General features: G+C 43.0%; 4 protein-coding genes across 4 annotated transcripts; 1 reads left to right on the forward strand and 3 right to left on the reverse strand.

The window, feature by feature from the left end:
- Positions 1-1,174: 1,174 nt before the first annotated feature.
- Positions 1,175-11,335, reverse strand: rnf139 (ring finger protein 139). The gene is made up of 6 exons (XM_047604719.1): positions 10,766-11,335; positions 7,790-8,445; positions 7,193-7,340; positions 6,989-7,095; positions 5,641-5,892; positions 1,175-4,158 (listed from the first exon to the last, which is right to left on the reverse strand). Exons 1-6 carry the CDS (start codon positions 10,926-10,928, stop codon positions 3,343-3,345), a joined length of 2,142 nt encoding a protein of 713 aa, XP_047460675.1. The 5' UTR covers positions 10,929-11,335; the 3' UTR covers positions 1,175-3,342.
- Positions 11,336-12,172: 837 nt separating this feature from the next.
- Positions 12,173-17,475, reverse strand: tatdn1 (TatD DNase domain containing 1). Its single transcript, XM_047604746.1, has 12 exons — positions 17,323-17,475; positions 16,335-16,400; positions 16,209-16,258; positions 15,932-15,995; positions 15,688-15,831; positions 15,135-15,177; positions 14,563-14,648; positions 14,431-14,471; positions 14,229-14,305; positions 13,035-13,105; positions 12,458-12,584; positions 12,173-12,366 (listed from the first exon to the last, which is right to left on the reverse strand). Exons 1-12 carry the CDS (start codon positions 17,399-17,401, stop codon positions 12,270-12,272), a joined length of 945 nt encoding a protein of 314 aa, XP_047460702.1. The 5' UTR covers positions 17,402-17,475; the 3' UTR covers positions 12,173-12,269.
- Positions 17,476-18,365: 890 nt separating this feature from the next.
- ndufb9 (NADH:ubiquinone oxidoreductase subunit B9) lies at positions 18,366-21,658 on the forward strand. The gene is made up of 4 exons (XM_047604753.1): positions 18,366-18,524; positions 19,624-19,816; positions 19,950-20,063; positions 21,364-21,658. Exons 1-4 carry the CDS (start codon positions 18,436-18,438, stop codon positions 21,493-21,495), a joined length of 528 nt encoding a protein of 175 aa, XP_047460709.1. The 5' UTR covers positions 18,366-18,435; the 3' UTR covers positions 21,496-21,658.
- Positions 21,659-21,794: 136 nt separating this feature from the next.
- Positions 21,795-27,686, reverse strand: LOC125019758 (fibroleukin-like). Its single transcript, XM_047604728.1, has 7 exons — positions 27,625-27,686; positions 25,887-26,669; positions 25,089-25,323; positions 24,648-24,779; positions 24,221-24,437; positions 23,070-23,265; positions 21,795-22,155 (listed from the first exon to the last, which is right to left on the reverse strand). The coding sequence occupies exons 2-7, from the start codon at positions 26,511-26,513 to the stop codon at positions 22,009-22,011; spliced, it is 1,554 nt and encodes a 517-aa protein (XP_047460684.1). The 5' UTR covers positions 26,514-26,669; positions 27,625-27,686; the 3' UTR covers positions 21,795-22,008.
- Positions 27,687-27,972: the final 286 nt, after the last annotated feature.

Consider the following 27,972-nt stretch of genomic DNA (forward strand, 5'->3'; position numbering starts at 1 on the left):
TTAAGATTATGGATAAATGTATTTGTTTTCGAAGATTCCGAACATCTATAAAATATGTGGCTATTTGTACATAAAATAAAAAAAATAACAGAAACATCCCATTTGTTCGACAAAGTAGTAGGAAGAAATAAATACTTTTTTTTACTATGTCTTTTTCACTATTCCTCAGTTTGTATAATCATTTATTCTATATAAACGTCCATATGAATATATAACATATATACATTACGTAAATATCTACATAAATAATAGAAACAATAGAGTTTTAAATATATACTACATACATGTCCATATAAAATGTCTTATAAGATTAAGATCAATCCTCATCATCACTAGATTTTTAATCATCTGGGTAATTTTGTCCTCTGCTTATAGTTCCCCGCTATAAAATCTTTAACTGATTGATATTTTTTGTGCTTTTTTTCTGCATAAATCTCTTAAAACACTTCAGAACTACCAAAAATGTAATTATTTTGGATATTTTAACCCCTTAAAAGCCTTGTAATGAATACTAACCGTCTATTTTTCATATAATATATATATATATATAATATATATATATATGATTATTATAATATTATTATTGTAATTATTATTATTTAGGCATTCATGGAAACATTTAATGGATTTATTAGGATTTATTAGTAGTCTCACTCTTTATACAAAGACTGTTTTTCATTGTTTTTATCCCTCATTATCATATTCATCATAAAAAAAATAGAAATGACCTAAACAAGATGTAATTATGAGATATAAGATCGAAACTATAAAATAAGATAATCTTTTAATTTATCCCATTGTGTGGAATTTAATTGCAAATCTTGTAAATACTTTTTGGTTATATTATATATGAGAAAATTGAATGATAAAGTGCGTCCAGATATATCTTTCTGTATGGCTATGAGTGTAAGACTGGTTTCACCAGTGTCTGCTCTGTGTCTGTCATGTATAACTGGGTAGTGCAGCGTATTTATAGGCGCTTAATTAAGTAGCTGGAATCAAAACGGTGAAACGCCGCCACCTCCTGGTCAGATGAGTCACTACAGCTCTTCACAATAAATAAACTCCTACTATAAATAAATAAACATCGTCATCATTGTTGCTTCTGCTCAGATTAAACCTGATCTGGTGTCGTGTGTGTGTTTTGTTGTAATATTTGAGAAGACAGTCCAAACACAATATCAAATGTGATTTTATTTACATAAATCTCTTTTTAAAACAAAAGGCAAAATGAACAGCTTTCACCTCTCCAAAAGCCCCCCCCCCCCAACAATCAAACTAATAATTAAAGTCCTTCATAGCTGAAACATGCCACAAAAAAAAAAAAAAAATGAAAGAAGCCCAGCTTTCTAATCCCATCAGACCAAACATTTCCTCATCAAATAGATTTATTCTTATTCTCATCAATTATTACATTAATTAATACTTGGTAAAGTTGTGCTTCAGAGCTATTTTTTAATTATTCTTTAAACATAAATTAACAGAGACCTCAGCAGCTGTTGAGGAATCCGTGTCATGATAATATTCTGCGGCTGGGGCGTCTTTTTGTGCCAGTAGCTTTAACATGTCCGACTTTTAAATTAAATGTTTGCTCAGCTGCTTTTTCAAAGCGTCGTCCAGGACCTCAGCAGGACCCTGAGCTCTGTACCAGTGATTACCAACAAACAAAAGGTGCTTTTACTCAATGACACAAATCAACCCGAGCAGACAAAACCACTGGCACCTCGTCACACTCGTGTTTTTATGACAAACCCTTTTACACGTCTGCGTTATTTATCTTCCTTCCTCACGGGAAACATTTCTGGGTCTGAATGAACGAATGAAGCAATTAACCGTTTAAAATACTGATTTCAGTCGAGAGAGAAACGTGGAAACGTAGCATTAATGGAACAGAAAAATGATCCGGAGGGAGAAAAGTGTGCACGTGTTTTGTTTCGTTACATGTACAATAACGTACACAAGAGTAATCCAGGTCACACAAGAGACCAGTAGTAAGTAATGACAGAGGTATATCAGTGATTCCAGTAGCAAGTCACTTTTTAAATCACACACACACCTCTCGGCTTTTCTCTGGTTCATACAAAAACTGCTTTATTCTCTCTGGACTAGTCCACAAAAGTAACACAACCTCAAACTGATCCGTCTGCAAGTCTGAGAGCCTCCACCCGGGCCGAGGTCCGGATCCAGGTTCATCCGAGACCACAGGAATAAAGGAGGAAGAGGAGGAGGAGGAGGAGGAGGAGGAGCAGGAGGAGGAGGAGGAGGAAGAGGAGGTTTGTGGAGGTTTGTGCGCTCAGATCTTGCAGACTGACGGCAGCTCGTATCCATTCAGAATAAACGCTCCAGCATTTTCTCCCTAGAACTGCATCCGTTAAGACATGGTCTAAGACATTAACCTGTCGGCAGGCACACCGTCAACACACACCGTCAACACACACCGTCAACACACATCCTCACACACACACACAAACACACAAACACTCGTCAGGGAGGACTGGGGAGCTAAGAGGGAACCAGACGTCTGAGGGCGGAGTTTATTCCATCCTGTTAATTTAAAGACAGCGGTTTGTTTCGTACTTCAGATTATCTACAGAAACATCAATTCCTCATAAAATCCTCACATTTATTCATTTTTTTTTAACTATCTCGTTTAAGGAATCTTGCTGCAGTCTCATGAGACGACGTTAGTCCACATGTGAGGGAAGCTGAATGGATTTAGAAAGAGTGAAGACGGGAGAGGAGCTACTAGTAGCTAAACGTTAGCTTAGTAAAAACCTCTTTCAGTACAGTTGCTTCAGGGCTGAAGAGTCTGAGGGGATCGTAGCAACAGCCAGCGGCAGCGCTAGCCCTAGCTTCAGCGCTAGCCCTAGCTTCAGCAACGGCCCGAGCCCTGACCCAGACCCTGACCCTGGACCTAGTCCTGGACCTGGACCTGGACCCAGCTCTAGTCCTAGTCCCAACCTTAACCACGACCCCACCCCTAACCTTAGCTCCAGCTATAACCTTAGCTCCAGCCCTAGCTTTAGCTCTAGCTTTAGCTCTAGCTTTAGCTCCAGAGTTTTTGGTTTGACATCACAAGCCTCCACACACACACAGACACACACACAGACACACACACAGACACACACACAGACACACACACACACACACACACACACACACACACAGAATGAGAGCAGCAGTTACTCCTTCCTCGAGCCCTTATGGAGTAAAACTCCAAATCAAACGAACACAAAGACAAACATCCCTGACATGATCAAGAACAGATTAAGATGCTGACGTTGTCTCTTAGAGTTCTCTTTAACTTAAATAGAATAAAGGTCTGTGTGTATTCTGTGAGGCTCAGTCCTCCGTGGAGTCTGTGTCGTCGTTGATATAATCCTCCTCTATGGGCGTGCTGCCGTTCTGAGTCCCCCACTCGTCCTCGTCGTACTCTATGCTGTCGTTGTCCTCCAGCAGCTCGTCCAGGTCCACCGGTCCCCCCTGAGCCTGGGCCCCGCCCCCGGCCCCGCCTCCCACCGCCACCGCCGCCGCCGCCGCCCCGTGATCCGGAGGCTGTGCGTCCGGGGGTCCGTGCTGGTCGTCGGGCGGCGGCGGAGGGCCGGGGGCGGCGGCGGCGTCCTGTGGCGCCGCGTAGCCCCCGTTGTTGTTGGAAAAGGCGGCTCTGTCCCGACCGTCGTCCTCCACGTAAACTCTCTGGTGGCACATGGGACACGTGTCCTGGATGTAGAGCCACTTCCTGAGGCACAGCGCGTGGAAGTAGTGGTGGCAGGGCGTGATGCGCGCCGACGTGGCGAACTCCTGGTAGCAGATGGCGCAGACGTCCTCGATGTCCCTCAGCTGGTCCCCGCGCATCTCCGGCAGGGAGTTGATCTTCTTGACGGCGGTGCGGCGGTTGATGAACGTCTTCCAGCCGTTCTTGGCCTGCAGGTAGATGTTGAAGTAGGCGTGGAGGCACATCATGCAGGCGCGGATCTTGCTGCCCGACTCGAACATCATGGTGTAGGCGCCGTTCCCGAACATGATGACGCCGAACAGGAACTCGATGATGTTGCCCGAGGAGCGCACGTAGTACACGTAGTCGTCCAGCTTCTCCCACAGCACGTTGGAGAAACCGTCGGCCATGAAGAGGCCGTAGACCGTCAGAGACACCACCACCTGGAGGACGGACGCACAGAATGAGACCCAACAAGGACCTGGGTTTATTTAAGGACTCTAATTATGTCTAAAATCTGATAATCCCAATTTAAGACCTTAAGAAGTCTTAAATATGAGCATATCTTGTGTTAGGTCTCAACCCTCTGGAGTCCAGAGTCTAATGGTCCTAAAGTCCGACTCCTTCTGGTTTTCTGACAAACTGTGTGAACACTTTGGAGCTAAAACCAGACTAGAACCATCAGATCCAGGAGGAACAAGTTAGAACCAATCATTTCTTTAACTTAGAATGTAAATATAACCTGGACATTTCTAAAGCTGATCAACACATTTACTTATTTACAACTGTTTCCTGATTGGTTGATGGATGCATGTTTCCACCAATAGGAAAGGGCCTTTTTTCTTTCTATCATGTGTAGCTGGCTAGCTCTCTCCTCCTGCTAGCTCTCTCCTCCTGCTAGCTCTCTCCTCCTGCTAGCTCTCTCCTCCTGCTAGCTCTCTCCTCCTGCTAGCTCTCTCCTCCTGCTAGCTCTCTCCTCCTGCTAGCTCTCTCCTCCTGTTAGCTCTCTCCTCTTGCTAGCGTTTTCCTCCGTGAACCAAACATGACGACAATATTCAGGAAAAGGACTCAGTTATTTAGAACCAGTCTAGTTTTACTTGGTCTAGAAACACGAGTTAAAAACTGATCTATAGGCTGAAGTTAGTGAGAAGAGTCCTGATGCTACGTGGTCTTAAACTGGTCCAGAGGGTTAAATTATCTTTAGTCCTAAATCTTTACGTCCATTTACAGCTTCGCTTGCTTTTTGTTCAATGCATTAGTGGAATTCACACAAATATAAATATAACCATCAGCAGAACGCAGAAATAAAACTACCAATGAGACCAGGAAGTAGAATCCAGATTTCAACCTGGTTTGGAATAACAACACTTTTAGTTATTTTGAAAATCTCTGATAGATTAGGTCTGAAATTTAACTCATAATTGTCTTAAAAAAGTCTTAAGTTTCAGTTGTTTAAAGCTGCAGAACCCCTGAATAACATTTAATTATTTCTGTTCCTCTTTGTGTGATACTGGGAGTAGAGTAAAACTAAAACCGGTCCTCCTCAGACCCCCTCAGTCCTCCTCAGACCTCCTCAGACCCCTTCAGTCCTCCTCAGACCCCCTCAGACCTCCTCAGACCCCCTCAGACCCCCTCAGACCCCCTCAGTCCTCCTCAGACCTCCTCAGACCCCCTCAGACCCCCTCAGACCCCCTCAGTCCTCCTCAGACCTCCTCAGACCCCTTCAGTCCTCCTCAGACCCCCTCAGACCTCCTCAGACCCCCTCAGACCCCCTCAGACCCCCTCAGACCCCCTCAGACCTCCTCAGACCCCCTCAGTCCCCCTCAGTCCTCCTCAGACCCCCTCAGACCCCCTCAGTCCTCCTCAGACCCCCCCGACCCCCTCAGTCCTCCTCAGACCCCCTCAGTCCTCTGGTCCGTCCTCACCTTGAGGCAGAGCTCCACACAGAAGGCGGTGACGGCGAAGAGCCAGGTGTTGAGGGCGTAGTGGTGCCACAGGGCGTAGCTGAGCACCACGGGGAGGACGAAGAGCGCCAGGGACACCAGCAGGACGGGGACGTGGCGACGGACCGAGGACACGTGGGAGGCGCTGAGGGACATCAGGACGGGGTCGGTCATGCCGTGGATGAAGTGCAGGATGGCCGTCAACAGAAGGCACATGTTACGGCTCAGACGCACCTGAGGGACGGAGACAGAGACAGAGACAGAGACAGAGACACCGGTTCATTCATAAAACCAGTCAGTTACAAATTTACCACATAAACGTGATGAACGAGGATCCTCACTGTCACATATGCTAAGCTAATGGCTAAAGACAGCAACACAACACATTTATTCCACCACATGAAGACACATGTTACAGTCCTCGTTTTGGACGAACCCGTCCCCCGGTTAAAGATGTCCCTGATTTTAGCTTATTATGAATGTGAAAAAATGTTGCGCACAGACTACAGGTATTACGGTAACCAAACACGTTTAACCCTCTGGAGTCCAGAGTATAATTTTCTATTTCATCTTAAAAATGCTTTATATTGTTGCCTTTGGTTTCATTCTTTTCAGCACAACATCACTGTGTCATTTTACTATTATTTTCTCACACACATTGGACCTAAAACCAGACTAAAACCAACAAATGCGAGTAGGAAAAAGTCCGAAAACCACCAACATCTTGAACCAGCCATTTTTAGAACTGTAATGTAAATCTAAAATATCCAAAGCAGATGAAGACATTTAGCAAACAACAAGTTATTTACAACCAGTGACAAAACTATCGGGTGTAACAATAAATAATTATGTCTAAAAGTCCTAAATCTCTGTCCTCGGTCTGTTTGTCTCTTTGGCTGCAGTCACTCCACTAGGAAAAGTGCTGTCATGTGTTTTTGCTTTCTAGTATTTGAAAAAGTGTATTTTTTTAAAGTGCAATTGTCTCCGTTTCTTAGTTTCATCTTGATAACATGCAATTCTGTAAATGTCCCTGGATTTCATTTCATCTGGTCACCTTACGGTAAATTACGTAATAACGAAATAAACTCTGACGATGCATCAGACAGTGTGAGAAGCGAAGCCAGAGATGAAAGATGAGGGAAGACATGTTTTCATTTCATTTCAGAGTTTTCTCCACAACTTCCTCCTTAATATCGTAGTTAAGCTTCTTATTTGACTCTAACTGGTATTTTCTAGCGCATGGAGAAGAACTTGTCGAATCAAAGGATTAATCCGCCGTCTGTGTCCCTGCTTCCTTCACCCGGTACAGACCCTGGTTCTACAGACGTACCAGACGTTCCTCAGGGTCCAGGCTGCTCAGGCCGGTCTGCAGAGCCAGGATGAAGAACAGAACAGGAGCCACGAAGCCCAAGCGCTTGTCCTCCTCCTCCGTGGAACCTGGAGGTGGAAAAATGAGACAGCATCAGCTCCAGGTGAGTCCGTCCAGGTGAGTTCCACCGACCGCATCACTCACACAGGCGGAGCTTCCTCCTACCTATGAAAGCCAGGATGCTGAGGCCGAGGTAGTGGGCCACGGAGGAGATGACGGCGCTCATCCCGAGAACAGTGAGCGTGGAATCACAGCCGGAGATGATGAGGTTACTCGTCAGATCCCAGAACACGTCCCAGCTCAGGAGGAAGCCCTGAAAACCAGACACGCACGCAGCATGATGTCTGTTTTACTACTAGTGTGGAATTATTCTGCACTATTTACTCATCATCACAGTAAAATAGTCAATCCTTATGCATGAAAACAAACTGATCTACATGTTTGGTTATACCACCCATGAGACATTCAAAATGCAGACAAAACTAAAGCTCAGGTGTCAGGAAGCTGTTTTCCAAATGACTGAACTCAGTATTTGTCTTGTTCCACAGGAAAGCAGGATGTTATTTGTTCTGCTTTTTTGTTTTTGATACTTCTGGACAGACTCCTGCCATCAGTTATCAGCTAAATCACCGAATGTTATAGATTAAACAGCATTTATTCAAGTCAGCTTACACTTTTGCTAAAACGGATTATTTCATGATATTGATGATGTTGCAGGTGAATATAAAAAGGTTTAAAGTGAAACCAGAGGTGAACGTGTACCTGTGAGTCCGAGCTCCCGTCTGCCGACCCCCCCGTCGCATCTCCGCTCTCCCTCCTCACCGCCTGCACCACGTAGACCAGGATCAGGGCCTGGGCCGTGACCCGGGTCAACCAGAACACCCTGAGCACGTCGGGGAAGCGGATCCTCTTCCACGTGTCCTCTAGCAGCAGCTGAAGGCCGTAGATCCTGTACATGTGCCGCACGAGCAGGTAGACGTAGCGGCACGAGTAGTAAAACCACTTGAGTCTCATGGCCAGGCAGACGGCCGTGTTGAGAGCCAGCGCCATGCCCGAGAACACGGCCACCAGCTGCCTGACGTCGGCGGGAAGCTCGATCATCAGCCCCCACAGCGGGATCATGATGTCCAGGACGACCAGCGCGGCGAACACCGACTGCAGGTTGAGCAGGAACACGTATCCGACGCCGAAGACGAGCTGGACGGCGGCCATGCCCAGCCACAGCGTCGGCCCGTTCCGGGGCAGCAGCCGGAAGCCCAGCGCCGCCTTGTAGTAGGCGCTGTAGAAGTCTATGTGAGAGGTGGCGTAGTAGTTGATGAGCACCGCTGCTACGCCCAGGAGGACGGCGAAGAAGAGGGTGTAGAACTTAAACAAGGCTTTCTGGGAGAGCAGCAGCACCACGGTGGAGACGAGGACACCTGGGAGGGACAACAAACCACGTTTAAATATCACAAATACACACAGAAGCAGAAAAAGATAAGCTGAGAGCACGATAACCCTGACATGTGACAAAGCTTTGATATTCCACATCTGTAACCTCTTTACTTCGCCTGATGTTTCTGGTTGTGAACAACATTTACCTTGATTTGAATTTATTCACGTCTCATTTTTACATCTTATTTAACGTTAAGTCTCAGTTTGTGTTGCTACTACACATTAAAAAAAAAAGAAACACAACTATTGACTGACCCAGTTTAACGGGGTCTCGTTCGCCTCCTCTCTGAACTCTGTGATCTTAGCAAACAACAACAGCGCTTTCAAAGAGCCTTCAAAGACGTATGTTAGCGGCTTTTTCACTTCACAGAGACGGTTTATAGGTTGACATAATAACATGTCACTTCAAATTTAGTTACTTCAGGAACTGTGAGAGGCTGAGCTGCAGAAAATGAAAGTACGTCTGACTTCATGTAGCGAACGAGACCAAAGCAACTGAATCATGACTTCTGCAATAATAATAATACAACGTACCACGTGGCTTTATATGCAGCTCTGCCTGTTTCCATTCAAACAGCAGATGAAGATCCCAGACAATCCAATAGCTGCGTTTACATGGAGCCAAATACTCTGATTAGTCAGATTTAAAGGCACAAACCGAATAAAAATGTGCCATATAAACACCTCAGCGGGAATAAACAGGCACAAACCAAACTAAATTTCAAACTGATCTAAATTCATGTGAACAGTGAACGTTGTGTCTGAGCTCTGTAAGTGTTCAGTGAGCTTTTAATAGAAGCTAGATAAGAACTAGACATTATTGCACACGCAGGCGGCAGAAAAAAATAGAAATATTTAACCGTTTAAAAAGGTCCATCAAAAATGAACTGAAGCCGGGACAGACTGAAGCGTGGAAAACCCTGAAGACCGACCTCTGTAAGGCTGAACAACACAACAGCAAACTTTCTGAATCAAGCCGTTACTTTAATAATAAAACTGTAAAAACAACAGAAACTACTGCTGTTTAGAGAGAGACCTCCATCTATAATCAGTCACATGATGTTTTCATTTATCTGCCACACATCTGTAAAACAGCTGTTCCAGCTAAAACTACTGGTTCGTGTAAACATCAGATCGGAAGAGAAACCGTTGCCCTGAAACCTTCATCGGAATGAGAAAAACTACTTTTAAGTTGTTGTGCGTGGTTTGGGGGTAAAGCTGTGTAACGGAGCCGTGGCTCCAAGAAAACTCAAACTCCGTCTCCAAACAAAAACACAGCGTGAACAGAGAGAGACTGTAAACGAGAAGCTTAAAGAAACAGCCTGTTCCTCTGAAATAAGATCATTTTGAGACGTATCGGTGACACGTCTGCAGAAACTGAAAGGACAGTTTTGGAAAGTTACGCATCAGTGGAAAATTTGCATTATAACTAGATGAATCTATGGATATCACAACTTCTGGTCCAGCTACATGGGCTCGGACTCAGACACATGATCAGTGCACATATCAAACAAATATTTCATTATCTCAGCTCACAGTGGAACAGACTCAAGATCATTTATGTAAAATACACATATTCACAGACTATAAACACTGGTACGACTTAAACAGAGGTTAAAACGACTCATAGTATCGAGGTGTAATGATAAAAGAACCAGGAGTGAGTAAAATGAGAGTAAATGATCATTTAGTACATGTTAGTACAGTCTGATACATATTTCCAGTCTTCCTTCTCCTTCTGCTGTTGATTATGTTGATTTTGTTGGTGTGTTACGTTGATGTCTGTTTGTTCATGACGCTACCAGACACTTGAATTTCCCTCCGGGGATAAATAAAGTATTTTTCTATCCATTTTCTCATTATTTATACTTTTTGTGACGATATTAAAATGTGCCATGGCTCCAGAGAGGTTAGGAAAGCCTGTAACATGTTGTCACGTCCCACAGTGAGTTCAGAGAAGCTAAGCAGAGACTCTCCAGGTGAACCTGGAATAAATAACAGGTGTAGACTTTGACAGGCTGCCCCCAATCTCCGTCACAGATACAAGAAACTACACGACACCTGTGGCTTAGTACCAGAGGTCAGCTGTGAGCCGGTTAGACAGGTAGTTCACGACGGTCGTGGGAGGCAGATGAATAGTTTCTGACTTGTGTTTTCATTTCTGCTCGTAGATAAACGGGCTTTAGTCGCCCTGACAGTTGACAGAGCTTCTCACTAGCCTAGCCTAGCTTAGCCTAGCCTAGCCGCCAGTTCGCTGCTTGTTGTTGCCTCGGTCTGAAAGCTCGTACACTTTGTTTCACTCACCCATGACTCGGACCAGCACTTTGCCCACCGCCCCGGCCCATCCCGAACCGGGCTCGTAGTAAGAGTTAAAAATGGCGTCGATAATAAAGATACAGGGAACTCGCAGAGCCACATCTAGCACCGCCAGGGCCTGCTGGCCTATCCGGGCTTGAGTGGACGCCATGGGGCTTCAGTGGAGGGCTATCAGTCCCGGTGAGCCCCTGCTATCCATCCAGCATTAAAATCTGTTCAAAGTCCCCCCCGCTGGAGTCTCCGTTCCTCTTTGGTTTCGTTTTTCCTAACGTTTACTCGTCACTTGGGGCAGCCGCTACCGCCCGCCATGTTGGCGCAGCTCAACCTCCTGTTGCTTCTTCTTCTTCTTCTTCTTCTTCTGAGTATTGTTGAGTTCCTGCGTCCAGAGCGGTGTCGCCACCCGCCGCGAAGACTCCGGAGGCCCCCGTCCAGTTCCCGTTGAGTCCGGCGTCACAAAACCGCGGAGGTATCTTTAAAAGCGGCCATTTGATGCGGCTTCGGCCTCTTTAGGAAGACCACTGAAGTTCTCGGCTGTTCCAACGTAAGGGGACGTAACATTCAGCAGCGTCAGTGGGCGTGGTGGATGACGCGATGACGCAATGACGTAACGACTTCCACGTACATGTGCAGCGTTTTTACGTTCTTATTAATTTTTTTTAACTTCTTAAAAGACCATGGACACAGTCAGATGCTATTTTGGAACTTCTGAACATTAGATTATTTTTTACATTTACTTTATACACACATTATAAATCTATAATACAATATATAATATATATATATATATATATTGTATATACTATATACTATATATATATACATATATAAAACATATTTATAAGTATTTATACTATATAATGTTAAGATTTACTAATTATACTATACAGACATATATAGTTTCTCATAGTAGCTTCGTTGTACGTAAAAGTTAAAAACACAAGAAACATAAAATAAGTTTACATTAGATTAGAATAAAATAAAAATAATTATTATCTAGTAAAATAAGCAGTGTAATCAAGAAAAAATAGATCATTAGTATTCACATATGAACAAATGTACAAAAGTAGTTGACAAAACAGTGTCCAAGGTAGAATTATTGAACTAATGATTGAAACTGGATTTAGCAGTTTTTGTTTGTTTCATCATGTAATTTCAATACATTTTAGTTTTAAACCGAAATACTTTTATTTTTCTTGGGAATATTTTGTGTAGACTCTAATGCTATAAAGTTGTATGGTAAAGTAAATGCCTGTAAATTACTGCTGCAACAGCAAAATTTATTAAGTATCCATTTATCTATCTAGTTTAACCTCTTCATATATTTTTAGTCTTAAAAACAACCCAACAGGAAATTAATTTATACGCATATTAAACACAAAAGGAAGAAAGAGCCACTGAGAATGTACTTTTTTTTATTTCAAAATACGACAATGTGTTTTATCATGGACCTTTTACACTCATAACAGTAAACTAAGGGATCATATCTGCGTCTCTAGCTGAAGAACACTTTGATGGTGTTGTTGTAGATTGTGTTGGACAGTTCCAGTGGATCCTCTTCCCTCGCTGCTGCCATCACCTCCAAGACTTGTCTGCAGAAGACAAACAGTCAAACACCTAAAACAACTGCATTAAGTCATTTGAAACATGCGCGTGATGAATTCATCAGCTAAAGTCACTCACACAATGTGACAGGGCTCATTTCTGTCCTTCAGACAGTGTCCTGTCTCCCATTTCTTCTTCGTGGGAAACGTAGTTTTAACGTATTTGGAGCCTGCGTGCGTGTTCTTCACGCCGCACCACGGAGCATCTGGAAGAAACAGGAAGAAAATGCATCAATTAAACTGAATTATAAACACTAGTGTTTACACGCTTCCTTCTGTCTAAATTTTAACCTGCGTCTTTTCAGTCGAGGTTCATTTGTTTTCTTTTGTAAATTATACTTTAACGAAAAAGACAGAAATGAATTACTGTTTTTGTTATTTACATGCGTACATGATGTTGTTTATTGATGTTTGTACTTGACTGAAATGATAGAAAATAAAAGTAGAATGTACACATATGAAAGAAATAATATAAATATAATATAACCTCAACATTTTGACCATGTGAATGCATCGGAGTTAGCTGAAAGGCTAATTTCATCGGCATCCCTTTTGACAGGTGTTGGCATTTCAGAAAGAATAAAAACAGCATCAACAAATAAATACGTTTAATTATAATTCTGTCAAATGGCTCCAACAAACTGAGCGTGACTCACCTGTTTCTATCATCAGCCTCTCAGTGGGGATGGACTTCATAGCTTCAATGTTGGCCTCTGTTTTCAGGGAACTGTGAAGTTGGAGTTGTTGTTGTTACTAGGCGCCTTAAAAACGGATTCAACTGTATAATATACAGTTCGTGGTCACATATGGGAGCCGTTGCCAATGGCAACTGTCAATCACTTTTATAACTAAAATTAAACTCAAACGTTCTCAGTAATATATTAACTATGTAAAATGAAGTGACCTACATTGCAGCCAGCCACTAGGGGGAGCTCTACATGCTTGGACTTCACTTTTAACCTCCTTCATGTCGGTGTTTGGGACTTGGGCCAAACTAAAACACTAAAATGCAGTCATTCTATTGATGGATGGATGGTTTCAGTCATTTCAGGTAGTTAATATAATGTTGATGAATGTTCAAGTGTCAATTATTTGGATAAGTTTTGTTTTAGTTCATTATTTGACGCTGTAGAAATAGGATGTGACACGATGGCGACCACCAGTTGCCATGCCAACCAATCCGTAAAGAGGTGCCGTGGGACCGTGAGCGTCGTAATAACTCCACCCTCTGACCGTACTGCTCAGACTCTGGCTCCAAACTCACAAGATGGCGGCGCCCATATCCCCGGGAAAATAGAGTCAGTTTGAACCAATGAGAGGAAGTGGAAATGTGGCGTCCATATTTATATACGGTCTATGGAGGAGACATGTTTAGTCCATATTTATATACGGTCTATGGAGGAGACATGTTTAGTCCATATTTATATACGGTCTATGGAGGAGACGTGTCCATATTTATATACAGTCTATGGAGGAGACGTGTTTAGTCTATGTTTATATACGGTCGATGGAGACGTGTTTAGTCCATATTTATATACGGTCTATGGAGGAGACATGTTTAGTCCATATTTATATACGGTCTATGTAGACGTGTTTAGTCCATATTTATATACGGTCTATGGAGGAGACGTGTTTAGTCCATATTTATATACAGTCTATGGAGGAGACGTGTCCATATTTATATACAGTCTATGGAGGAGACGTGTTTAGTCCATATTTATATACAGTCTATGGAGGAGACGTGTTTAGTCTATGTTTATATACGGTCGATGGAGACGTGTTTAGTCCATATTTATATACGGTCTGCGGGTATTTGAGAAACCCTCACATGACATTTAAAACCTTCTCACCATCCATTTATTCCAATGTAGAGGTCCAGATCGATGAGTGCAGCAGCGTCCTCCGCCGTCCCATCAAATGAGTGAACCTGAAATATGAATATGAAAAGTAACATTTGATTTTACTTTCTCGGTCTTATTCTGCACAACATTAACGATGCACCCAGTCAAACATGTCGTTTAATTACTAATGAGAGAAATGAAATGCTCTCACCACTCCTCCAACACACCGGTCTCGGTTCCTCTTCATGATTTCTGTCAGAACAGAAAACAGAAAATAAAACTAAGGTTTATCTAAAGAGAACCTCCTCCTGAACCGGTCCAGGTCTCTGCTGCACAAACATACCCACGAACTCCTGGTGGGAGTTCCTGCAGTGGAGGAACATGGGCAGCTTGGTCTCCTCCGCCAGCTCAAACTGCTTTTCAAAATATCTGAGAAAAACAATGATTAATAATCTAAATGAAGCTTCTGTACTTATATTTATATTCAATAAACGTTCAGCTGTTCCAGATGCCTTAAGGTGATGATATTTATCTTTAGGGTTTGGTTGGTTTGACCTGTTACAACAAGACATTTGAAAACTTTAAAACCTTGTAATTGACTTTTCTGTTTCCTTGAGAAGCTGAAGAAAAGTTTTTATCTCCATCCATTTGATCAACTCTAAGTTTACATCTCAAGTTTATATTTCACTTTATTTTTCTCAGTCATACATCTGTAACTATATTTTTATATTTTTATCTTGTGTGCTGTTTCTACTATAGTACGTTTTACTACTGGCTGCAAATACTAAAATACATTTCACTAAGCATGTGATAATAAATATATATATACACGTTAACTAGAACTTAAAAGTGCAGCATTATTTCCAACGTGTGCTGACATTTGAGGCATCACAGAAAACAGACGTAGAAACTCACTTGAGTTGAGTTTCTTTTGGGCAAAATTCCAACCGGTCAAAATCTGGAACAACGAGAGAAGATTTTATTCAACTAAACATTAGAAACAATTCCACGTACCACGAAGTTTTAGAGCGTTTAGAGCGTTTAGAGCTCTTTCTTCATAGCGACGTCCTCTGGCTTTAACCACAGCGCGACACATACCAGGGATATTTATCTGCAGACTCTCAAAAGCCAAAGACTTAAAGTGAATAATTCAAACTGTGAATTTTTTTTACTTTTTCACTGAAGTTGTGACTCTTGCAAATCTTCTCGAGCCTAAAACTAAGCTCTTCTTCTTTTCTTCTGCTGACATTTATTCAGAAATGTTCTGGTAACGTCAGTGTCCATCGATAAAGTAAATACATGCAGTAAATACACAGACCGGGACGTGGCGTTGGTTTTTAGAGAGCTCCTTATTAAAGATCCCATAACATTAGAGCTTTTTCACGTTCATACCTTTACTTCTTTTATGACATGTTTAATAGTTGAAAACAGTGTTGTTGTACTAGTGAATGAAATAAACAGGACCCACCGAGTCCACACTCTCCCACGGCCACAACCTTCCCTCTGTGCAGCGTCGCCAGCTCCTTCAGGCCAGAGAAGTACTGAGATTCTCCGTTCTGTTCGAACTCAGAGCAGCGCGTCGGGTGGCAGCCGACCGTGCAGAAGAACTCACCTGAAACATGAGGGATGAACGAGGAAACGAATCAGCTGTGGACGTCCACATCCTGTCCAGTCCCGTGTTATTACCAACATGTCCATCATCTGGTGTTTACCTCTGCTCTCAGCCAGCTTCAGCGCCTCTCCGCTGTCTTCAAGGTTTCCTCCTGTGATCATGAACTGGCAGAAAGAAACAGATTATTAATAAATGATCATTTTTATCCCTTATTTTATTTTAATCTATACATTTATTTTTATCTCTCCACTGTTTCCTCTTTTTAAATCCGTGTGTGTGGTAGGAGGAGGGTTGTCCTGTGTCTACTGTCTTTTGTTTTCCTTTTAAATAAAGTTTGACTGATGGACCCGCTCAGAGTGGGCGGAGCCTCGTCCTACCTTCTCCACGCCCCCTCTCAGAGCTCTGTCCACCACCTGGTCCAGGTCGTCTACGAGGAGAACAAACAGGACTCAGACCAGACGAAGGTCAACGAAAGAACGAGTGAACGTGAAGCAGCCGCTCACCGTCGTGTTTCCGTTTCCCTCTGTAGACGCCTCTGAACATGGGGTCAGTCAGGTTCACCCCGATATCTGCAGAGAAGAGACACTAACATCAGTTAATACAGGTTAACAGCACAGCAACAACTAATAACATATATAATAAAAAAAATAATAAAAAACTACCTCACTGTCCACGTTTCAAAACCACAGCAATTATATTATATTAAATTATATTATATTCCAATTTTTAGTATTTTTGTATATTCTTTCAAATTTGTTATTGTCTTTTTATTATTATACAACTATCAACGGCGCTGCTGTTTTCTATGCACACACAATGTTTGCTACTAATGTTTTTTATGTTTCTTTTTCTCTTGTTCTTTGTATATATTTCTGACCCAACTCTGTGTGACTGTGACAAGGTCATTTATCAAACTTGTTTTCTCCTAACAACTCACTGACATTTAAAAAATACAAACAAGATTAAATAAATAAATAAATAGAACTAGGAAAACTCCTTATGCGTCTAAGAAAATGTGCAGATCTTAGCTTCTGACAGCCTTTAATCAGAAAATACCTTCACTTCATTCATTTAAAAATGACTTGAGGTTTGTTGGAGGGTTCATAATCAACATCCAGTTCTGCCTTTTTAAATCTTTTCACATTTTGTGGCTGTTAATATCCAGGGACATTTTATTCTGTGGATTATTTTTTATATTTATTTATATTTCCTGCTTGTAGACACGTCATCATACCAGTGGGCTTTACAGGAAAGACGCTTGTATTGTCACAGAGGCCAAAATGAATAAAATAACATGCAGCTGTGACTCTGGACCCTGCACAGCTGCAAACCTGCTTCTGCTGTGTTGTCAAACCGGGCTAACTCATTAGCTCCATGCTAACTAAACATGCAGCCTGCTCTGTTTCCAGCGCACAGCAGCAGACAGTGACTCCTCAGTGGTTCCACCTCCTCATCATGTTTCACTGAACCATGGAAACTCTAGTGTCTTACCAATGAATCTGTGCTGAGCCATGATGTTAAGAGAGAAGCTTCTAAAAAGAACCACACATGCAGCTCCCACCAGTCTCATGCCACCACCGCTCTACCGTAATGACTGTAGCAGATACAGGAAACATTCACCTTCACATTATTAAGGCACAGCTGAGCTACATGACCTGCAAGTACAAGATACTTAAAGGTAAGAAATAACAAAACAAAATAGAACAATGCAAAATATATCCAAATGACTATGCCAACAATAAATAAGAGAATGTTTCAAACTGTCCGTGGAGGACGTGAACATGACTGCATGAGCAAACTGACTTGGAAACAGAAATTCCAGGGATCACATATTTACAAAAATAAATAAAATGAAATACAGCAATAAAAAACAAATAAATAAAAAAATGTGAATGTTCATGGAAACACGACTATGGAGAAATATGCTAATTTTATGCCAGAAAATCTCACTGATTCACTTTAAACTGGAGAGCGAAATGTTTAAGTGGCTTCATTTCTAAGTTCATATTCTTTCCATCATTAACATTTAGTATGAAAAACTATTATCAAGAATAATAACACATATTATGTCTCCATTAAATTAGGAAAAGTCATTAAACATGAAGCAAAAAAAATAGATAGATATGAATATGAACACATTTGCATGTTCAAAAGGAAGAAGCCAAAGATTATTAAATTATATACTATAATAAGATATAAAAAAGATAGATAGGAATTTCTTTACCAATGAAGTAGCAATGCCTAAGGCACAAATTCTTAAAAATCTGTTGAAAAATGTCTAGAAACAAACAGCAAAAACGTGTAAACCAGTAATAATGTGCAGCATAATAATAATAATAATAATAATAATAATAACAATAATAATGCACTGGATTATTGCAAAATGCTCTCAACCACACATTTAGAGACGTTAAACACTAAGTGGAGTCAAACTGATAAATAATAGGAGGTTGAAACACTTCTCCTTAGGATTTAAAATCGAACATTAAAAATATACATGTGCGTGTTGTGTTCGTGGTTTACGGTAAGTGACGTCCTAACGCCACAAAGTCCCAGAATCCTCTGCGCATGCTCTGATAGAAGGTGACAGGGGACAGGAGCAAGATGGCCTCGGCCTATCTGACCCACCAGCAAAAAGTGTTGCGTCTCTACAAGAAGTCGCTGAGACACCTGGAGTCATGGTGCATATTTAGGTAAGAGCTCATTATTCGTCCGCTCGCTGCGTGACTTCAGTGAAAATACAGGAAATAGCCACGTTAGCTGAGCTAAGCTAACAGCTAGCCGCTGCTAGCCGGGTCACTCATTCTTCAAGTCACAGGTTCACAGATAAAATACGATTGTTTTATCGTTCACTCTCGTCTCGCTTGAGCAGGAATATAAAGGTGCACATGTGAAGTTAAAGTCGTTTCATTTTAATTATCATTTTAGCCAGAATTTCATTAACGCTGCAGATATTTACGTGGCGCCGGCTAGCGTCAAAACCAGGCAAACACATCCAGATAGAAATAACATCTGCAAACATTCAACATGCACATTAATCTGTCACGGTTTCATCTAAATAAATAGTGTTTTATTAGTTGGTTTACTCCAAACATGAGTAGCATGAGGTTTATTTATTTAAATCCACATCCAGTAAATCAAAACAAGGACACAGACCAGTTATTTTCTGTCTGTGTTGGATAATAAACTGAATATTTGAAGGATTTTTTGTTATTTGTGTGAGAAGCAAAGTAAAAACTTGAGTTCCAATGAGACTTAGTCTGTTAGTTGGTTATTTTGTTGCCCTAGACTCAGTGAGTTCAGTTCGTTAAACATCTAAATCTGATCAAACCTGGACACGTCCTCCGTCTCCTCCGTCTCCTCCTCCTCCCAGACCTCCATCAGCATCAGTTGATAGTTAGTTTGTTGATAGTTGAAGCTGCCTGTGAAGATCAGACTGAAAACAGAGCAGCAGTGTTGTATCACCCTGAGAAAACATCACATTGTTTTGCTAAGCGTGAACAATAAATACTGGAACGTACGTCACCACCTGTATCATCACCAACTCTAAAACCTCTGTCTGATGCAGAACTTGATGCTTCAGCGTCGTCGTACCTGAATCCAAAGTGTCGTGATATAACATTTATTTTTTTTCACCATCCTGACAGGTTAACATTTATTCAGGCGGCAGCGAAGCCTTTTCTGCGGTTGTGTAATCGTGTAGCCTCAAAAACTGATCCGATGAATCGTGCGTCGTGATTCTTTCTCCTGTGTTTGACCCCCCCCGTGTTATGTCCCCCCCCCCCACCACAGGGACAAATACCGCTTCTACGCCTGCCTGCTGCGAGCTCGCTTCGATGACAACAAGCACGAGAAGGACATGGTGAAGGCCACCATGATGCTGAAAGCAGGAGAGGAGGAGTTCTGGACCAACCAACACTCGCAGCCCTACATCTTCCCCGACTCTCCTGGGGGGACGTCCTACGAGAGATACGATACCTACAAGGTAGGAGGCGGAGCCCCCGTGGACACGACACCCCCGACTCCTTATGATCACGTGGTTCCCTGAAGAAAAAAGTGAAGACGTGAGTATCGTGAGCATCACGATGCAGATTAAAGTGTCTCCGTGCCCCCGTCAGGTCTCGGAGTGGGTCCTGGACCACTGGCACCCCTCGGAGAAGGCCATGTACCCCGACTACTTCGCCAAGAGGGAGCAGTGGAAGAAGCTGAGGATGCAGAGCTGGGATAAAGAGGTGATGCTTTACTCTCACAGCAAGATCAACGTTCAGAAAAAAAAATCACTTGTTGATGGTGCATTCAAACCCACTTGGGAAGAATGAGCTCCACTCCAGAAGCTTCAGGGAAAGATGAAGTTAGACTTTGTAGTTGTTAGTTAAATCCACCAGGTGGCAGCACAGTTTAACCTCCACGCTGTCAACCTGTCGTTTCTGGATAGATCCACGTCATGTTGGGATTTAGTGTGTTTCCGTTAAGGTTCCCTCCGAATGAAAATGAGAAATACGTGTTTCCATTGAAAGGTGTTTTGTGAACGAGCTGTAACTCCACTTCAGGGTTCCTACACAAGCGTGGACAATTAAAACATATTTATTCAGAATAATGAAAACAAATGGTTAATTCTGCAGTTTATTTACATGATGCGCAGCTATTTATTAAAAGCCAAATTTTACTGAGAAGTCTGGAAATTAGTGTCTGGGATTTTGAGATAATTTAACTTATAAAGCACATTTAAAAGCAACAAACATTGATCGATGATGGTCCGTGGTACAGCTCAGTCATTGTGCAGCACAGAATTAATCATCATTAGTCAGCTTTACTTATTCATTATTTATTTGTTCCTCACATGAAAGTGGACGACAGAGTTTGTGCATAAATGTCACCTCTGCATTTTAAAGCCAACATTTTAGAAAAGAGCAGCGAGAATAAAATGCTTCTTACATTTGTCTCAATTATTAATGATGAACAATGAAAAAAGAAAAGATGGTCAGAGGTCACAAATGAACCAAAAATAAAATGAAAAATGACCCAAACTTACAAACTCAGAACCATCATTAACATCCAGTGTTTCATTGCGATGTTATGAAACTGGAATATTCTACATAGTTCACTGAGAAACTTTAAATGCAGCTTAAAACACAAGTTGTTTATATGATGATGATTCATTAGACAAAGTGAATGATCCATTTACAGCAGAAGTGATGGATCAGCACAGAACGTTTTCTTTTAAACTGGTTGAATCAGAAGAAAAATGCCAACACATGTTCCCACATCGATGTTTGTTTCTCTCTTTCCCATGAATGTGTTCAACCTTTTAAATCCTCTAGTTATTTTTACACCTGTTCCATTGATCAAAGTCATTTTAGGATTCAACCAACACAACTGGTTATTTTTTTACTGTGTTAAAACCACTCAGAGAGATTCTGACTCTTGTGATAGAAACTTCAGAGTCTTTAAAAAGAGACAAAGACCCTGAATGAACAGGGTCCAGTTTATTTGTGTCCTGACCAGTCGTCTCCGTCCTCTGCTCGTCTCCAGGTGGCGCAGCTGGAGGCCGAGACCCCGGCAGGAGGCCCCAAGACCGAAGCCCTGCCTCCCGCCCGCAAGGAGGGCGACCTCCCCCCTCTGTGGTGGGACTACGTCACCCGCCCCCGGGAGCGCCCCACATAAACCCCCCCCCCCCCACTGAGAGGGAGGGGGACCGGCTGACACCTCTGAACCGGGTCAGGGTCGGACGGAGGAGGCGGATGAATCTGACAAGACCTGTACATGTTCCACTTAATACCTGTAGCTGTTCTAACTAATAAATAAATGAATAAATGTGTGATCAGAAGTGTTTTCATGTGCTTCTTAAAGTCAGCGAGAGCATCCAGAACCAAACTACCCCCATGAATGAATGAGTGAGAGGTTTATTTCAAATAAAAATAAGGAAAATAAATGTTAGAAAATGCAAATATATCAACATTTAAGACTATTACACAGTTGTAGCAAATAATAAGCAGAATGCAAAATAAATATTCTAACAATAATTAAATTTAGTTATTAAAATCGATATTTTCTAGAATGAGTCCAGAAATTTGTGTAAATGGCTCAAAAACATCTGTTTATTTCTTACATCAGCTGGTTTCTGGAGGCGGGGACTATTTTCCGCGGCGGATTAATGCACTCAGCTCTGTGACGTCACTAGGGCGAGTGTCGTGGCCTGAAGCTTCGTGGTCGTATCATCATGGTGACGGACTTCAGGGAGTAGAAGTCCGAGTCCTTCCAGGTGAACCACACGATGCCGTCCGGACCCAGCAGGTTCTGAGCTTTCAGGGAGTAGCGCCCCCCCTGGAGGAGGCACAAACCAAATATTCTCTCTGAAGAACCAATAAAACTACCAGAGTTTTGCATCCAGGAATAAAAATGTGGATCATTTTGAGGCTTTGCCAGAAAAATGTTCATGTTTATGGTTTATTATGAACAGAGTAACTATGGTGTTATTTCTCTTCACTGTGACCAATGTTTAAAGTCTAAATATATGATTAACGAATCTGAATTTAGAAATTATATAAAAAAAATATTTTTTTTTACCCGTTTAAGGTCAATCAGTGATATTTTAGCTACATATTTCTCTATAATCATATAACAGATATTCTGATGGATATGACCTTTTTCTAAATTCTCTTTTTTATTATTCTGAAAGTCTAATTTATGTTGCACATTTTTCAATTTTTTTACAATTTTATTTAAGTGCTTAGTTTTGTACCATTAGTTTTAGAGCAAAGGAGAACAAGTAAATGAGTTTTATTACAATTAATAAAGTAATAAATGAAAGAAAACAGGGCTGTTAGTGGTGGTGGATGAATATTTCAGGTCTTCTTTGTCATTTGTGCTCTTTTCATATTCATCCTCTGGTCCAGATTAGACCCTCTGGTGGCCCTGAGACCCTGAGACCCTGACCCTCTTCACATTAACAGGATCAAGTGGAGGCTGGTGACCTTCTACCCACCCACCACCACCCCCCACCGCCTGGATGAGAAATTAAAAATAAAGGTCGGCCCTCTACCGCCACCTGCTGTCCTCAAGGAGGACACACAGGAGCTTAACAACCAGGACAAATGAACTAAAACGTCCATTCGTCCCGGTGTCTCTGTACCTTGTAGTAGGCGTGTTGTTGGACGTGTCCCCCGGGGGACGGTGTCTCTGTACCTTGTAGTAGACGTGTTGTTGGACGTGTCCCCCGGGGGACGGTGTCTCCGTACCTTGTAGTAGACCCCGTTGAGGTTGGAGTAGAAGCACTGGTGGAACCACCAGCCGGCGTGGCTGATCTCGGCACAGATGTTTCCTGTGTCCGGGGTACTGAAGGCCTGGAGGTCGTGGTACCACCCGAAGGAGTCCTCCACCGTCCCACTGAAGCCGGACACATGGAGACGGAAGTGGTTCTCCTCATCATCTATCCTGGAGGACGAGGAGGAGGAGGAGTTTAATGTTTCATTTCTCATCGTCCAGAACGTTTGGCTCTTAAACCAACTACACGTTTCCTTAGACATGTCTCAGGGTCTGGAGCAGGGGTGTCAAGCTTAAGGCCCGGGGGCCAAATCCGGCCCTGCAGAGGGTCCATTCGGGCCCGTCGGACGAATTTGCAAAAAAAATTACACTAAAGATATCAGCTGAAAATCTTTGATAAAATAAGAAACTGCACTTGTACCTCTTCAGAAACTTAAGGTGGTTCATCACATGCAGCTGTGGTTGTTTGCACGAAAGCAAATGGGAACATTAGGAGCTGTTGTTATTTACCAGGTAATGAGCTGTTGTGTTACTGGTCCAGTCGCCATGACATCAAACTCAAATCCCATAATGCTCCATTTTTACACTGTGTGACCTAAACTGGTCCGTTGTTACCATTAAGGGACAAAAGTGTCCTGTTCAGAAACACCCTAAAAACCTTTTAATCCACTTTATATGCCGGTGTTTGTGATGACATCACATTTTTTTGAAAATTAAAATATTTTCAAACATATAAATTGAAAGTGTATTTATTTATTTTTTTTGTAGTGACTAATCTATGAAAGACACTGGCATATAAAGGGTTAAAAGTGAGAGAATAATCAAACGTTTGCTATTTGTGATTAGTGCTGAAGTGGATTAAAAGATTGATGTAAAACAACAAGTAGGAAACAATATTAACATATGCTATTATCTGGGTATTTTTGATGGTGACAATGAAACAATTTTAAAATCAGGTCTGAGAGTTAATCCAACCAGGTACTGGCTCAAGGCACCAACCACCTACACTTCTCACTAAAAACTGGAATTTCAGCCGTTTAAAATGCAAAAAAGCCTGAAAAGCTGTAGAGATGTAAAATAGCACAGGTCCAGGTGGTAGCGTCCTCCCGGAGGCCGGTCCACCTACCTGAAGCTGTGGTACAGGGCGTGTCCGTGGACGTGGCTCCAGTCCTGCAGGTCTATGCGGAGGCTGCAGTGGCCCTGGTTGGTCAGCAGGTGGAGATACTGGTTCCCCAGCCAGTGTTCCCCTCGTGGTTCTCCGAAACCGTCGCGGTACTCGGACCAGCCGCGGTTGAAATTCACCAAACCGTCGCGTCGCCGCTGGAACACGGTCCAGCCTCCACCTGGAGGACACACGGAGACAAGTCGTGGTTAGATGTCAGTCAGAGCTACTTATCGCTAGGGTTATTCATTGTACACATAAATAATTCAGATAAGCACATAATAAAAAAACAAAAATAAGTCACCAGTGTGTAACAAAATCTAAAACTGTTCATTATAATTCCTGGACGTGCAAAGATGTCAGAATGTTCAGAATAAAGAGCGCGTCCCACCCTCGGTGTCCATGTCGCAGTAGACCGGCAGGGAGACGCCTGGAGACAGGACGATGGTGTAAACTCCAGAGCGACGCACACCGTTGTGATACAGAGACGCACAGTCTGATGGACAGAAGGACAACTTCCCATCTGACAGAGACAGAGCGATGATGGTCAAACACTTCAACAGACTCTGAGTTTATTTCTGACCAGTAACACAACAGCTCATCAAAATTTTTCAGCTAATATCTTCAGCGTCCCAGATTGGACCCTGTAGTGGGCTGATTTTGGCCCCCGGGCCTCATGTTTGACACCTCTGCTGTAGACAGATTATCACTACAGTCAAAGAACCACAGAGCCGCTGCAAACAGTTTGTATCTGACCGGTGGTTTACAGCTTCATAAAGTGGAAATTAATTTTGTTTGGGAGCTACATGCACGTGACACGTCGGGCCTGTACCCGGAGGCAGGGTGTCCCTCATGCTGAGCGGCGGCCTGGTCCTGACCACGCTGACGGTGCAGCCCACGTCATGGCTCATGCTCTGCACGGTGGCCGACAGGTTGTGGAGCTGAGCCTGCAGCTCGTACAGCAGGGCGGCGTGGACGTGCAGCAGCGTGTCGGCCTCCGAGTGACGAAGCTCCAGAGAGCGCAGCCTCTGCTCCGAGCTCGAGTTCAAACCAACGCCTCCGTCGCCCTGAAGAAGACACCAGGAAGCTCATTCACTCTGTTCTCCTGGGCCAATAAGAACATCTGTGGGCGTGGCTTAATGTGATGATGGACAGAAGAATAGATGCTAACATGGCCTCTTCTGTGTCCTAATAAACTTGGATCAACAAACCTCGTACACGTGAAAGTAAAAGTGGCTAAACGTGTAGCGTGTCGTTTAATGAAAGCATGGAAGGATCCTCTGTGGGTCAGAGGAACCCAGACGGATGCAGGACCCCGACCAAAAGGCCTGCAGCTAATCCTGTTAGCATTCAGGGTTAAGGAGGACTTAGTGGGTGTCAAGACAAAGAGATAAAGACAGACAGAGGGATAAACAGAGGTACACAAAGAGGAGGAAGAAGGAAGGTGTAGTGTTGTACCTGCAGGAATATAAATAATAAAAGAAAGTATATTTCCTGTTTATTCTCTCATATTTTATGTTGTTTTGTAGCCGCTACCTCTGACTTCTCGTGTCTCACAAATGTGTTCATGTCTTAAAATGTGCAAAGTGGAATTCCCAAAATGTTTTCGCTCTACTTTAAGGCCGTCCACCTGCATCTCCAGGCTCTTGACCCGATGCCGGTGGTTCCTCAGCTCCTCCTGCAGGTCCGACATCGTCTCCTTCAGCTCCTCCAGCTGCTCGTTCCTGTTGCGGTTCTCGTGAAGCCAGAAGGAAACGTCGTCCGTGCAGCGGAACATGTCCGGGCAGCGTTTCTGGGCCGTTCCCACGGGCGGTAGCGTCGCTGTGAGCCTGCACTGACCGTTAGCCGTCAGCTGGCCGCTGTACTCTCCGCACTGAGACCCTCCAGCGGTCCGGTTGGACGCCTGGTGGCCGCCATCGTCGTCGTCGGTGTTGTCATTACGTATCACCAGCGGGGCGTCGGGGGTCAGGTCAGAGTGTGTTTCCAGGAACGATGTGCGAGGATGCCAGTCGGCGTCCTCATAGTTGTCCTTGTCCATGTCTGGTACGTCCCAGTTTGTTTCCATGTGCATTTCCGATTCATCCCTTCTTGTCCGGACGTCCACGCCCAGATCATCTGCGTTTGTTTCGGTGAGGGCGTTGGGGGGCGTCTCCTCATCGTGTCCAATATCTGGGCGTTCATCTAAGGCCACAGCGACAGGAAGGAGACACCAGCCACTCAGAAAGACCAGCGTCAGTAACACGGGCTGCCAATCCATCCTGAACGGTCAGTAGCTTCATCAGTAGAATCGGTTTCAACTAGTAAACCAACATCAGCCTCCAGCGTCATAGCTGAACTAAGAGGTCCAGGCTTTGCTCAAGGTTAGACGCTGGTTGTAGGCCTTGATTCATCGTGGGGGAGAGTAGCTGGAGATCTGGAACAAAGCGCAGATGGAAGGTTATGAACTGACTAAAAGACAAAGGAGGAGAAGTCAATCTATACCAATGGACACCGTCATCCTCTGGACTACAAACATGGCTGATTGGTTGGTCGGTTGGATAATTAATTTATTTTAGTGTCATACACATTGTCGTGTCCAGCCTTACAAGACATTATACAGTTTAAATCATTCAAACAGAGAAAGAAGGAATCTTATGCATCCATCAACTCAAACAACAACATAAACGTGTACAGACAAATCTTCCAAAATACACATGACAATAAGAGAAAATTGCTGTATACTGGTAAACTTAATGTCCAGGTTAACATACTCCACGTTAAAGGCTCAGTGTTATCAAATGCACTGGAACACTGAGCTCAAACATGCAGAGACCAGAAGCCGTGTCCATACTTCTGACTGGTACCTGTAGAACAGAGTCCTGGGCATGAAGCTGCCTCAGAGAATTAAAAGCAGCCTGGACGAGTAGTACACAATATCTGCATCTGATACGATGACTTCACAGTTCACTGCACTGCCAGCATGGACAGTAGCACAAACTGCACCAAAATCAAAGATGGATGCTCGATAGTTTTACAGGAAGTCACTTTACGCCTCACAAAATGAGTCCAACTTTCATCTTTCATCAATTTATATCAACCAAAAATACGTGTGTTGATAGTCTTATCCCATTCAGTGCATCATGACAACCGATACCAAACATAAGGGACATTACCGCCTCTTTCACAACGTATCTGGACACTGATCAGTATGAACCCATATGAACCACACGACTTTGAGACTGTGTCCAAATTGACCAGAACACCAAGACAGAGAAGAATAAAAACATTAAAAGTCATGGATGCAACGGTGAGTAATAAAACCATGTCACAAAGTGAACCTGTGGAAAGCTGAGCTAAAATCAAACTGCTTTCCTTTTATTTCTTCCTACCTGCTGCCATGTCACAGTGCTGCCTTCAGCTCAGTGGAAAAGCATCAGGGCTGCCAGGTGACTGTGTGTTTGTGTTCAGCGTTGCGTATGACATCTTATACCTGATAATCCTCTCAGGGGATTGGCAGCCATTGGCCGCTGAGGTAATAGATTACAAGTAGTGAGATTAATGGGGCGACACATTACCGTAACACCATTAAATGTGTTGTTTGATAGCTTGTTTGTTGTTTTGTTCCTCTTCACCCCTGGACTTTTTATTCATTTAATTATGGCATATTTAACAAGTGTATAAGCGGAAGATCTTTAATGCATCTTGAACATCAGGAAGAAGAAGGTGCTGCACTCTCA

This window comes from Mugil cephalus, chromosome 14, assembly GCF_022458985.1.
Source record: "Mugil cephalus isolate CIBA_MC_2020 chromosome 14, CIBA_Mcephalus_1.1, whole genome shotgun sequence".
In the NCBI taxonomy this organism is placed as follows: Eukaryota; Metazoa; Chordata; class Actinopteri; order Mugiliformes; family Mugilidae; genus Mugil; species Mugil cephalus.

Excerpts from the sequence above, each read along its gene's own strand:
- rnf139 (XM_047604719.1), bottom strand. The coding sequence starts at position 10,928 with ATGGCGTCCACTCAAGCCCGGATAGGCCAGCAGGCCCTGGCGGTGCTA. Across the intron at positions 7,341-7,789 it reads ACGGGAGCTCGGACTCACAG|GGCTTCCTCCTGAGCTGGGA; the intron begins GTACACGTTCAC and ends TCTGGTTTTCAG. Across the intron at positions 7,096-7,192 it reads CAGCATCCTGGCTTTCATAG|GTTCCACGGAGGAGGAGGAC; the intron begins GTAGGAGGAAGC and ends TTCCACCTCCAG.
- tatdn1 (XM_047604746.1), bottom strand. The coding sequence starts at position 17,401 with ATGAGACTGGTGGGAGCTGCATGTGTGGTTCTTTTTAGAAGCTTCTCT. Across the intron at positions 14,472-14,562 it reads CTCCCACCAGGAGTTCGTGG|AAATCATGAAGAGGAACCGA; the intron begins GTATGTTTGTGC and ends CTGTTCTGACAG. Across the intron at positions 13,106-14,228 it reads TACATTGGAATAAATGGATG|TTCCCTGAAAACAGAGGCCA; the intron begins GTGAGAAGGTTT and ends CCAACTTCACAG.
- ndufb9 (XM_047604753.1), top strand. The coding sequence starts at position 18,436 with ATGGCCTCGGCCTATCTGACCCACCAGCAAAAAGTGTTGCGTCTCTAC. Across the intron at positions 18,525-19,623 it reads GAGTCATGGTGCATATTTAG|GGACAAATACCGCTTCTACG; the intron begins GTAAGAGCTCAT and ends CCCCCACCACAG. Across the intron at positions 19,817-19,949 it reads AGAGATACGATACCTACAAG|GTCTCGGAGTGGGTCCTGGA; the intron begins GTAGGAGGCGGA and ends TGCCCCCGTCAG.
- LOC125019758 (XM_047604728.1), bottom strand. The coding sequence starts at position 26,513 with ATGGATTGGCAGCCCGTGTTACTGACGCTGGTCTTTCTGAGTGGCTGG. Across the intron at positions 24,438-24,647 it reads CTGCGACATGGACACCGAGG|GTGGAGGCTGGACCGTGTTC; the intron begins GTGGGACGCGCT and ends TGTGTCCTCCAG. Across the intron at positions 23,266-24,220 it reads GCCCTGTACCACAGCTTCAG|GATAGATGATGAGGAGAACC; the intron begins GTAGGTGGACCG and ends CTCGTCCTCCAG.